At 34.2% G+C, this 14,106-nt stretch overlaps 1 protein-coding gene across 1 annotated transcript in view; it reads left to right on the top strand.

Moving 5' to 3' along the window:
* Nucleotides 1-14,106, top strand: part of LOC128640692 (mucin-12-like) — a 195,408-nt gene that overhangs the window by 105,650 nt on the left and 75,652 nt on the right. Inside the window, exons 58-63 of the mRNA XM_053693121.1 lie at nucleotides 3,933-4,185; nucleotides 4,711-4,762; nucleotides 4,890-4,956; nucleotides 7,731-7,989; nucleotides 9,507-9,558; nucleotides 9,652-9,718. Of these exons, the coding sequence (XP_053549096.1) occupies nucleotides 3,933-4,185; nucleotides 4,711-4,762; nucleotides 4,890-4,956; nucleotides 7,731-7,989; nucleotides 9,507-9,558; nucleotides 9,652-9,718 (750 nt within the window). The remainder of the gene's footprint in view (nucleotides 1-3,932; nucleotides 4,186-4,710; nucleotides 4,763-4,889; nucleotides 4,957-7,730; nucleotides 7,990-9,506; nucleotides 9,559-9,651; nucleotides 9,719-14,106) is intronic.

Raw genomic sequence — 14,106 nt, 5'->3', positions numbered from 1 at the left:
AAATTACAAAAAAAAAACAAACACTAAATTACAAAAAATAAAAAAATGTTACAAGAATTTTAAGTGTACTCGGTCCGGTATGAGAGTGCAGTTCTCTTCCGTGTTTTGTATATATATATATATATATATATATATATATATATATATATATATATATATATATACACAGTCTGGAAAATTAGGAGCTTCCCAGCTAGCTCTCATATGACGTCAGTAGTGTCCTAGGTATCTCTCCAACACAGAATATAATGGGAACGAAGCAAATTTGATAATAGAAATGGATAATAGAATATAAACTTTTTTTAAATTGTGTGCTCTGTCTGAAATGCCTGGGTTACTTATCCCTTTAAAGACTCTGTTAAATAGAGCTATTTCACATGCAAGGTATCTCTTGAACTTTTTATTTGCATATTCAAAATTATGCAAATTACTTGTTGTTTACTGAAGTAGAATGAGGAGTGAGCAGATAAATAATTTATATTAACTTCACATATGTTTAAGCTCCCAGTACAACTTCTATCTGGGTGGTATGACTGGTGGTCCCCAACTAAACAGTGACCACAGACACAGTAATGTGACTAGTGCTCACTTAGGGGCGATTATCTAAAGGTCTCTTGGCTGGGGAGATTGTTTAAGAATGTTCATCGCCAGTTCTTCTATTTCCCTTGTGGAATTATATAAAGCTGCTTTTTACCCTGAAAACAGGGTGTCTTGCTAAGGGACTTATACTGCATTTACATATGGGCAGGAGATGCATACATTACAAAAGTGCATAATTAAAATTGTAATTTAAAAATGATACAAAAAGAAAATTTGAACCATTCACAAAAAATAAACAGAAAACGTATTGTCATGGTACATCAAAAATCGTATTTTATCAAAAACTTAAAATGTGTATGTAAATTACTCAGGAATAAATTGTATTAAACATGCAAAGCATAAATCGTAATTTAAATATAATGGATGTGCAAAAAAAAAAAAAAAGACATTTGTACTTATACGTACAGCAGTGTATTTAGGATTGTGATTTTACAAATTCTGATTATGCATTCACAGTTTCTGTGTAACTTTAACCAATTAGGTTCATACTTTGTATATTTATGTGTATCTTTTACAGATTACATTGCACTTTGCATTTAAATTAAAATTGAAAAACTGTCAGCTTCAGTTTCCCGGAGTGCTTTGTTATGTTATATGGGGCAGATAATCAAACATTATTTAGCTTGGAGAGAGATTATAGTGAAAACTTCACAGGGGCTAAACTCACTGATTTTTCTAAGGAAGGGGGAGAAACCTGGAAGTCCCAGAGAGATGAGAGATGCCTACAATAGAAATTAATGTAGCTCTCTGGGATACAAAATTTCACATGGGAGAGAGGTAATACACTCAGAAATATACAAAGTATGATCCTAATTTGTTAAAGAAACATAGAAACTTTCAAAACTTAATCAGAATTTGGGAAATCCCTGCTGCATCTAAATCTAAATGTATTAAAATATAAAAGAGAAAGTGCAAAGCTTAAATGCAATAATGCTAAAGGACTCAATATGGAAAGTATAGTAATATAAAATACAATGCACAAAGTGTAAGTGTAATAAAACTCTCATATCTTGCAGTGCTATATTGCACTTGGAATGTCTCTCCACATACATAAAAGAGAGAGATCTTACAGTGCTGGGGAGTTCCGGCCTTTTAAACATTCAGTGAGTTCAGATCCTGTGAAGCCTGAACTACAAATTCTCTCCAAGTTGGAGAAGCCTTTGTATATCAGGGCCTGAGACTCGTGATTTCTCAGTGACCAGTTCGATGATCGCTGAAGGATCTATCAGTGATAGCTCCATGATCGCTGAAGGATCAATGACCATGGAGTGACAATTGACTATGGAGGGACTGTAGACCACTGTCAGTGACCATTGAGTGACCGGTGTTTATAAAGTGATCACTGGGAGACCCCTAAGTGACCAGTAACAACTCATTGATCTCTGAGTTACAGGCAACATCGGAGTGACCATCAAGTGACCACTAAACATAAATTGAGTAGTGACCACTAAATGAACCCTGAGTGACTGGTGACCATTGAGTGACAGCTGAGTAACAGGTAACCATTGAGAGACCAATGACCATTGAGTGACCATTGATCACTGAATGACTAGGGATCACTGAGTGACATTTGACCACTGAGTGACCACAGACCACTGAGTGACCACAGACCACTGAGTGACCTTTGACTATGAGTTACCAGAGATCACGAGTGACTGGGGATCACTGAGTGACTGGGTATTATTGAGTTACCAAGCCAATCCTCAACGCTGGAAAATATAGAAAAAAGAACCGCAAATAGAGGATCAAAGGCAGACACATGAGTAAATGAATGTATGAATAAGAACAAATGTGCACATATAAATTTAAATTAAAATAGGTTTAACTATTTCATCAGATGAGCTATTCAAATTACACTTCGTGATATAGGAACACATCGGCCAAAAAGACCCGTAAAATCGGGTTCCAAACAAGGGCATAAATATATAAATGTGCAAAATAAATGCACACATACACATACATACACACATGCATATATATACAAATACATATGCACATGCATACATACCCGCATACCTATACAAACCTTCACCACCCATCCTTTCATTCCCATGTAAATATCCTTGATCAAATAAGTGATAAATTCATCAATTTCATTCAATTCACCATTAATCCTAGATATCAACAAAAACCGAGAATAAATTTAAAAAATTCAATCCACATAATAGCTTATATCCCATTCTTTATTCATGCCAGATGGCATTTTTGTTTTTAACATGAATATCCAATAAAGTTCTTTCTTCTGCAAGATCTTATTTCTATTGCCAACTCTAGGTGTATTGAGTTACCACTAAGTGACCAGTAACAACTTAAAAAATATTTATAGTTTGGGGGCCAATTTTGAGAATTCAGGCAGATATGCTTTACCAAATGGGCTCTAAACCCATTGCTGTAACATTTCTAAAAATCATCTCTAAGAAGTGTTGTGCACAGCTGCAAATAGTGTTCTAATTGCCAAAACATGTCTGGTAATTCTAATTTTTATATGACTGAACTTGTGTGTAAATAATTTCAGTGAGAAACAAAATGTTGTGAAAAACATTATGATTGACAAAAGGGTCCGACTGACAAAAGGGTCCATTTTGAGAATTTGGGCAGTACTGCTATACCAAATGAGAGTTACCCCATTGCATCATTTTAGAACATGAAATATGAAGCAGCAAATTATCAAAACTGATAAATATATATATACATGGTGGGTATTGGTTGCATCAGAAGATGCCAATGAAATTTGTCCTTTTTTTCTAAAGTAAGAACGTTATAGGATTTTGTGGAATGTGATCATTCGTCTTTTTATATATTATTTTTTTACTTTTTTGGAACTTTACAATATGTTCTTTAATTCTGTAAAAAAAAATAGCTAGTTGAAACTGCAACCCGTAAAAGCTCTTGTTATGTTGAAAAATAATATGATTTTCATAGGTAAACCAAGAAAAACAAGGACAAAAATGTTAAAAATTCACTGGTATTTTGGACATGTTTTTCTCTGAAATCTCTTGGCGGTAGCAAAAGGGTTGTAGTAGTGAGCATTGGGTACTGAGTATTGAGAAATTGTGACATTAACCCATCTTTGACAGAAAGATAAAGACAGAGAGAGAGACATAGATAGAGACATAGATACAGAGATAGATAGATAGATAGAGATACAGATAGATAGATAGATAGATAGATAGATAGATAGATAGATATAGAAAGAGATAGATAGATAGATAGATAGATAGATAGATAGATAGATAGATAGATACAGATAGATAGATAAATAGATAGATACAGATAGATAGATAGATAGATACAGACGGATAGATCTTAAATTCTGTTTTATCTGCTTTCAGGATTCTTCCATTTGCAGGGCTGCAATCCATGCAGGAAGATTAACCGATCACTATGGGACAGTAGTGGTGGAGTTGAAACCAGGAAAAGACAGTTATGAGGCTTCTATAAGAAACGGCATAGAATCGTTTGTGCGAGACAGCTGGACTAGATCCTTTACATTCATTTCACCAATTATGGATTCAACTTCAACAAGCCCTGTACTTACTATAAATCCGACACCTTCTGTAACTTTCACTTCTAACCTGCCAAAAGGTAGTCTATGTTTAATATAGATCTTCTTGTGCAGCAATATTTTTATGAGAATTTTTTTTACCAAAAGGTTTGTGGTTATTCGTGCTCAGTAATATTCTAACATGATAACCTATGTTTTTGTCTGTCCAGAAACATACTGCATGACTTTCAAAAACAAATCAACTGTTAAATCCCAACATATCCTGGATGGATACTATATGAGACTGGGAGGCTGTGGGCTGGGTCATGGAAAAGTGTGGGTGGAGTCATGACAACCCAGGGGATGGAGTCAGGATGGGGAGATTTGTAGTTATTTTATTAGCGGTGGTGGGTGAGAAGCGGGAGGGTTGGCCGTGCTGTAAATTGATCAATCAAGTGGCATAAATTTGTGAAACCAGGACATCCATAGAAAGAGAGTGTGATGGGATCAGGACAAAGAAAAAGTTCTTCATATAAAATTGTTAAGACAGTATCAACATATTTACATCTAGAATTAATATAACATTAGAAATATACCTTATTTTTTTTTATTATTTTTGTTTTCAGTTACAGCTTTGTGTTCTTCCACCGCGGACTATTTAACGAAACCAATTACAGAGTAAGCATTTTCAAAAATAAATAACTAAATAACCAAATAGATGTTTGCACTGGAAACAGATAATTAAGCCATTTCTAAAAAAAATTAAACACCGTTAAAGCATTGTGGGTGGGTTTTTTTCTTTTAGAGTTATGTGCCCTGCAGGATGTCTCGATGAATCAGGAAATGTGTGGGGATCTCGTGTTTACACAGATGTAAGTTAAATGGAAAGTACATCCACTATTTGTAATAAATTATCTTTAGACTTGCATGCTCTATCTGAATCAAGAAAGAAAAAATTTGGGTTCAGTGTCCCTTTAATAGACGTGGATTTTGATCTGGATGTATGCAAAAAATTACAAAGTTCGCTGTGTACTTTGCATTTATTTGCAATTACAAAAAGAATAAATAAATGAACAAATGAAAGGTTTTTCTGCAGGCTGGAAAGGGGTCATATTTTGTTTTACACAATTCAATAGCAATCCAGCAATGTCATTATCCAAGCTCATGTTGTTCTGGAAAATCCTACCCCATTAAAAAGAAATACATTAAAAATTAATCTATTTGTGCTGCTGCTGCTGGTTTGTAGCAGTGGCACTACCTGGAGTTCCCTATAGTAAATAAGGGGTTAACAAATTTCCATTAACAAACAAATAATGTTGTCAACATTCATCTGAACTGAACAACCCAATGAGCTAATCTCAGACAAAAATAAAGAATTATTTTTTCAGTGACAAAGTATTCATTCGAAATGAACAATTTTTGTCTGTGCAAATTTCTAATCATTATTATTTTAGAAGAGGGCAAATATTAAACAAAAAAATAGATAACCACTAAGAGGAGAATGACTACATCTTAGTTACTTGAAGCAGGATGCACCTGTAAAATAGTAAGTTCCCCATTTAATAAAGCCGAGACGGATCGCAGAAAGCGGGCAGCATTAAGCTGCCATATTTAACATTGCACAAGTGTGTGCTTGTGCAATGCTGCCCCTGCTCACTTAGCCCAATGGTGTGCAAGTAAAGGCTTTCAATTACCCCGCCAAACGTGTCAGGGTTGATTTTAATTGGCCAGCTAAGAGCTGGCGTAAATGTTAGGTAACAGCAGTCTAATTCCCGCTGTTTCCTACCTATCGGCTGCAGGCCTGCAGCGAAAGGCCTCCAAAGCAGCTTTATAAACTGAGCCGTAAATATCAATACAGATTGTAGCCCACTGGTTGAGTAATGGTAGAGCAAACACTAACAGAACACCCTAGATTAGGGCTATTACTGGTTGCAATACATTGTACATAAAGAGAATCAAATTGTAATCAGGCAAGCAAAGTCATCAACAACACCGGCAACAATAGATCCTTGAGTATTCCAGAAGAGTTGCCAAGGTCAGGCAGCCATCTAGTAAACAAGTCATTGCTAGGTAACCACATTACATGACAGCACCCAGGATGTGCTTTCTCTTAGAGATATGGCATGCTGATCGCAATCTAGAAACACACCAATATTTTTATATGAAATAAAAGATAGAGGCACTCAACTGGTTTAGTTGGTCACAAGAACACATGACTTGAGTCTAGGGTAGGCACATTGTAAGTAATGGCAGAATTTGTGGCCAGTTTTGGGTCTAAAATATATCATATGGCTAAGGGTGGTCTACCAGATCTCTTTGTCTATAGCAGCACAAAACCTAAACAAACTAGAGGCATAGCCTCCTTTTGGACAAATCCCCCCCTTTTCACAAAGGGGAATTCTCCTGACCCATATCAGTCTGCTCCCCTAAAACAGGATAACTCAACCAATGAATACAAGGTAATTCTCCTTAATACGTGATACATCCTAAGAATGTAAAATGTAAAGTGTAAAAGAAAAAGTGAAAGAATATCAAAGGTAAAGTGTAAAAGAAAAAGTAAAAGAATATCAAAGGTAAAGTGTAAAAGAAAAAGTAAAAGAATATCAAAGGTAAAGTGTAAAAGAAAAAGTAAAAGAATATCAAAGGTAAAGTGTAAAAGAAAAAGTAAAAGAATATCAAAGGTAAAGTGTAAAAGAAAAAGTAAAAGAATATAAACTGTAAAGTGTAAAAGAAAAAGTAAAAGAATATAAACTGTAAAGTGTAAAAGAAAAAGTAAAAGAATATAAACTGTAAAGTGTAAAAGAAAAAGTAAAATAATATAAACTGTAAAGTGTAAAAGAAAAAGTAAAAGAATATCAAAGGTAAAGTGTAAAAGAAAAAGTAAAAGAATATCAAAGGTAAAGTGTAAAAGAAAAAGTAAAAGAATATCAAAGGTAAAGTGTAAAAGAAAAAGTAAAAGAATATCAAAGGTAAAGTGTAAAAGAAAAAGTAAAAGAATATCAAAGGTAAAGTGTAAAAGAAAAAGTAAAAGAATATAAACTGTAAAGTGTAAAAGAAAAAGTAAAAGAATATCAAAGGTAAAGTGTAAAAGAAAAAGTAAAAGAATATCAAAGGTAAAGTGTAAAAGAAAAAGTAAAAGAATATCAAAGGTAAAGTGTAAAAGAAAAAGTAAAAGAATATCAAAGGTAAAGTGTAAAAGAAAAAGTAAAAGAATATAAACTGTAAAGTGTAAAAGAAAAAGTAAAAGAATATAAACTGTAAAGTGTAAATGAATATTAAAGTAAAATAAAACTTTATTTGCGTATGATAAAGCAACAATTAAATATGTATGTTTTCATGAAAAATATTCAGTAAAAGCTGTATTCGTGAACAGGGAAATAACGGAAACAATAGAGGACAGGATAGATGCATTTTACTATAACATTATTTTTTATGTATTTTATATAATAAGAATAATAATAATAACTAGTATTTATATAGCAGCTCACTCACTAAGTGGCTAAATGGAGCTAATTATTAAAAACAATAATGTTTGGTTGTACAAACAGAACTACTAATTAAAAACAATGCAACACACTTGTGTCCCCACAATGATTCTGGCAGTTTCATCAGGGATATCAGCTCTATCTTTGTTGTCTTTCATTAGGATTCATCCATTTGCCGAGCTGCAATTCACGCAGGAGAAATTACTGATGATGGAGGATGTGTTTTTGTGGAATTGAAACCAGGACAGGACAGTTATGAAGCATCTACAAATAATGGAGTGAAGTCATCTGATCATGAATCGTGGACTGGTTCATTTGTATTTACTTCAGCACCTGCTGAACAACCTACGGAAAAACCAAAGCATACTAAGAGACCTCCAGTTGATATCCCCCCACCACCCGTTTCCAGCGTAACAAAAGGTGCTTTTCTATAGAAAACTATTTCTTCTTTATGGTAAAATCAACCTTAAAACTCATAACTGTGTAAGATATTTAGGGGCCGATTTATCAATCTCCGTATGGAGCTTGATGCCCCTTGTTTCTAAAGACCGCTGCTTCATAACTTGTCCTCCTGCTCTGAGGCCGCGGACAGAAATCAACCCGATCGAATATGATCAGGTTGATTGACACCCACTGCTAGCGGCCGATTAGCCCCAAATCTGCAGTGGGTGGCATTGCACCAGCAGTTCACAAGAACTGCTGGTGCAATGATAAATGCCGAAAGCGTATGCTGTCGGCATTTATCATTGTGCAGCGGACATGATACGCTACATTGTATCATGTCTGCTCACACTTACATAAATAGGCCCCTTAGTCCGGAACAATAATAATGTAATAGGTATCTGTATTCATCAAATAACAATTTTTTGTTAAAGTTTAGACTCGCAAACACATAACTAATAGCACTTTTAACTAATTAATGCATCAACAAATCAATAGAATTAGTTTATTCAGCGGCGTAACTATAGGGGTCTCAGAGGTCTCAATTGAGACAAGGACCACACTTTTTAGGGGCCCTGCAGTCAGTAGTGGCATAACTACACCTCCATCATGTCCGCCCCTCTGTGTGCTCTCCTCGAGACCAGTCACAGTTTCAGAAATGTTTATGGACTTGACTTTACAATATGGTGGCTTGGTTTACAATATGGCCGCCACAGTGTTGCTGTACAGAAAAACCTACATTTGTACATGAAAGCTGCACATATGTTCTGAGGGGCCCCACCACAGCCTTCACTCTGGTGCCCAGCAAGGTCTAGTTATGAGTTTATTTATGTAGTTATTCATTAAAAGGATAATATATGTATTTTTATATATTTTTTATACTTGATTATGCCTTTGACTAATGAAACAATGAATCAACTAATTTTGGTTGATTTGTTAATTAGTAGATTAGTGACATGAAACCCAACAATTTTCTTCCGTGATTCAGACAAAGCACACAGTTCTAGAAAAGTTTGCTATTTACTTCTATTACCAAATGTACTTCAATCTCATGGTATTCTTTGTTGAAGAGATACTTAGGTAGATGCCTAGTGCACTACATGGCAGGTAATAGTGCTGCCATCTAGTGTTCCTGGAAATGTATAACATTCTTGTAAAACTGCTGCTAAATAGTGCTGCACACATGTGCATACTCCTTACGTGCTTTATCTGAATTATGAAAGAAAAAAAATTGGGTTTCATGTCCCTGTAAAAGTGCCATTTATTTAAAATCTCAAATTAATCAAAATGAGTTATTCTGATAATTTGTCTGCAATCTAATGCACATTTATTTATACAAATGTAATCATTCATATTGCAATTAAGCCTATTCATTTGCTAATTACAGATGCAGTTCATACAAGCACCCACAAGCTTTCAAAAGGCAAAAAACACACAAAATATATTTGAAATTATAACTCTTTGCAACTTTTTTTGAATTTTTTTTTCTCTTTTAGTTACAGCGTTGTGTTCTTCCACTGCCATCCACCTGATTGCACCAATTACAGAGTAAGCATTTCCAAAGAAAGAGATCAGTGGAAAAAAATACAGGGCAACATATCTTTAATTCCTGAATTATTATTTCTCTTCTTTTTTTTGCAGTGTTGCATGTCCAGCGGAATGCTTAAATGCCTTAGGAAATGTGTGGGGGACTGAAATCTACACAGATGTAAGAAAAATTCTCAGTTACAAAAATAAAATATGAACATATATATATATATATATATAAGGGACATTTCAGACAATCAAAATTCATATTAGAAGTACCTTGTATGACTCATTCTCATTCCAGAGAATCAAACCCACCCCTCCCCCACACACACACATTTTATGATTTTCAGATATATTCATACCACTTGTGTGGGGTCTGTTTGACAATAGTATTCCAATTTTTACTTCTAAAATGGCTACTAAATGGTACATGGTCTGCAAAGAAAGGCTCGGTGACCTAATATGTATTGCTTAGATGAGGGAAAGAGATGAAATGATAATTACAAAATGAACAAGGGGTCATAATCTCAAATTGAAGGGTAGTAGGTTAAGGAGTAATTTGCATAAGCACTTCTTCATAGAAAGGGTGACTGATTCATGGAATAAACTTCCATTAGAGGTTAGGATAAATACTGTGGGGGACTTCAAGAATGCCAGGGATAAGCATAAAGCTATCCTACAAACTTCACAAGTTTACAATTTTAGGAAATTTTGGGCAGATTTTTAAGGCTTATGGTTCTTAATTGCTGTCAAAGTGCCATATTATAAGAGGCACGCTAAATGTAGTGCACAAGCGATATCAGCTTGTATTGTGCGCCGTAAAGAGCGCTTGTATTACAAGTGAAAGTAAACAGCTTAGCTCGAGCACAATTGCGGTTTGCGCTTGTCAGGTTAGCACATCTGAAAAGCTAACATTAAGGGTAGGGGTAAAAAAATATTATTAAAAACGTATAAGGGTTTAAAGGTATATGGTAAATGACAAGGTGTTTGACTGCAAAGGCCTCCAACATATATATACATACATATACATGTCTAAATATGTGCATGTATGTACATATATATATGTATATATATATACATGTCTATTTATGTATTTATATATGTATATACATACATATAAACACTTATAAATACATCTGTACACATGTATACACATATATAAACACTCTGGGGCCCTTTCCACTCAAATACCTAAAAATATGACAAATATTTTTTATTCATCTTTAATATTTCATTTTGTGTTTAACTGTGTATATACTGTAAATATTTTACATTACAAAGTTCTGCACATAGGGGAATATGGTGTATGTGTTTTTAAGTACCTTTACCTGTATATATTCAGATATATATACATGTATAGATATATTTTTCAAAATAATAATCATAATCATAGTATGTATTTAATAATAAATATAACGGGGGCGGAGCTAGTTTCGTAGCAGAGAGGTCACATAAGATAACAGCTCCGATAGAAAATAATATAAATCTAACTGCTCGACCACTCAGTTTAACTCAAATTAATACCTAATGTGTGGCTAGCTCCAGAGACACCCACCAGCGGGTTTTAGCCTCAAATAGTCACCCCAAGGTGACGACAGCCTGTAACCTCCATGGAGATCTGTGTGGAAGCAACCTGGAAGCGGCCTATGCAGCGGTTAATCAGCCTGAGATGGAATGTATGGAGTACTCCATACACAGAATTGAAATAGCTACCTCGGTAGCGGAGATACGGACCCACTTCGGGTTTCTAGACAGACGAAGGATAACTGTAATTATTTGAGGCTGGTTTCTCCTAGTACACGAGATGACTACTACCAAATACATCCTGAGGGAACTCTGTACTTTGCTGGACGCATGCCAGGAGGCCTGTGAGAAAGCCCTATCAAACAAGTTCAACCCCATTACTACTGATATCCCAGCTGACATCCTCCTTGGGAGCCTTGAAGTATGGTATGAGGACTATAATGGTGCTCTAGAAGAGCTGTTACACATCGACCGGCAGAAGCAAGATATGGGGCATATTACCGATACATGGAGTGATCTGACCTCATGGGATGCGGCCGCCCCCAGAGAGCAGATGCCAGACTAAACAGTATGCAGAGCCGAAGATCTGACTGATAAATACGGCGATACATTGAAGGATTCAGCACACCTATATGCCATACCAGAGTCAGATGTGAAGGGCCTAAACTACGTGACCGTTGTCAGTCCCATACTTGTTTGGCCAGCAACCAAAGAAGCCAACACCAAGCGTCTACCCAAAGACGTGACAAAATGGCTTTACTACTAAAAAGTTATCCCCAGGAGGCAAAAAAAACAGAACTACAAATACAGAGGAGCCTTTCTCTCATCCTCTTGAGACTAGTGATCAGAAAAGCTGGCGTGGGGTAGGACACTGAGTTCCACTAAGTAGAGACTTTATCATACAGATACTGTGGTTCCTCTTCTCATTTCTGATTTAAGTTGTAGTTAATCAGCACTTCTAAGTTAACCTTATTCACTTGATACATATACTAGTTAATATGATCATTATATGCCTGTGAGTTCATAGATTATTTTTCAGATATTTTTGCCTTCATTAGAATACTTCTATAGTGAGGTAGCGTGTTATCTTGGCAAAAGCTTTGCTAGGAGATGTTATAAAGAAATATCTTAGTAAATTATATATAAGTATTTAGTTGTGAATATTAAGGCAGATGTTGAATACTCCTCCCAGGTTTGATAATCTACAATAAGTCGTTTCATCAATGATGTCTGAGATATTTATTCTGATATACCCCTTGGCGGACTGAGTTAGGGTGTAGATAGCAATTTTCCCCACTAGATGGGAGTAAAGGATTAAATATAGATTTATATGTGCAACAGAACTTATTTGGCTTTCTCTATGTTTAAGGGTGACTTTGATGGACATGATATCTCCTTATAAAGACACAAAGTGACCCCAATAAATCCTAATATATGCTTCTTCTAATCAGCAATCTGCTGCAGCCATATTTTCTTACACTATTTAAATCTTAATATCATATATTACCAGTCCCAACAAATTATAGTTTTCTTCTATTTTTTTTAATCTACCCTTTATCCCCTTATACTTGATATTACTATTCCCAACTACTTATATCCTCAGTATTCATGGCCATTAATTAAAATGGGAAATAGCCATATATAAATATAAAAGAGGTTAAAAACTGATTATACGGGTTAATTATTTACATATCATTATGCTTATGTCTAAGCGTGTTATATTTTATTTCTATACTATATGGTACAAGACGTGTATTGTGGAAATTTCCTACCATTGTGCTACCAAAGCTCAAAATACTGTATCATGATTACATTGCAACCTTACCTCTGTTTGTATATTGCATAACCTCAATAAAAACATATATTAAAAAATAATAATTAAAAAAAATCGTAACGAAATTCTTTACCAAAAAAAATAAATAAATAAATATAACATTTTCTTCTATGTGAAGAATATGCAATTCAGGTTTAGTGATATAGGTCTAATTTGGTATCGAGTTAGCACACTTGAAGATAGTAATATTAAGGTGCACTATGTGAATTTTAGCTATAAAAATAATGTAAAATTATTTTAAAATTAATAGAGGTTCAAATATAATTCTAAAAAAAAATATCCTAATGATTTTTTAGACATTTTTTGAACCTCTTTAATCATTTTTAATAATTATTATTAATATTTTTTTACATTATTTTTATATTTTTTCTGAAGTGCATGGGGAGAATACGTTAACGCAGTAGCGATATTGGAAGTACATTTTTTAACACATGTTGACTTTCAAGAGCACGCTAACATTTTACTTTGGACTTTTAATTCGAGCGCTACCCAGCACGCGCAAAAAGTTAAATTCTAGCAAAGTTAATGCTCTTGAGGGAGCATTAATTACCGCTCCACTTGTAATCTGGCCAAAAAAAGTTTCAGTTTTATGTTTTCACCATTTTTTTACTATTCATATGTCACACTCTGGACCTGTTTAAAAATATTTTTAAGCTTCTTTTGGAGTTGTAGTTATTGCCTGTTTCCGCAGATTTTTTAAATATTAAAGTTTTTGCACATGCTCAATTCGCCTTTCTTTTTTTTTATAAAAAGTTTAAATTATAGTTCAAATCCCATTTTTAAATAATATAATAATACACCTTATACTTAAATTAAATAAAATTATCTAAATATTCGCATATTATTGCAATGCACTGTTCAGAGGTTTAAATATATTATTCATAATTACTCTAAATGGAGCAAAGTTATTCATAGCACAAATCATGAACTGTGAAAAGCCTTGTGAAAACCCCCACATCTGTTTCTATGTATTTATTTATTTATCTATTTATTTTGTGTGTGTTAAAATAGATTTTGTTTTTATATAATTTTCTAATTTAATGGGACATGAAACCAAAACATTTTCTTTAGTGATTCACACAGAGCATACAATTTAAAAAAAAACATTCTTGCAAAAATACCATACAGTGCTCCAGACACGTGCCTGCTCCTAAGCTTACGTCCCTGCTTTTCAACAAGGGATACAAAGAGTACAATGAAAATTTGAT

Source organism: Bombina bombina, chromosome 10, assembly GCF_027579735.1.
Source record: "Bombina bombina isolate aBomBom1 chromosome 10, aBomBom1.pri, whole genome shotgun sequence".
NCBI lineage: Eukaryota > Metazoa > Chordata > Amphibia > Anura > Bombinatoridae > Bombina > Bombina bombina.
Note: the sequence above shows the minus strand (reverse complement) of the source record. Positions and strands in the feature narration are given on the sequence as shown.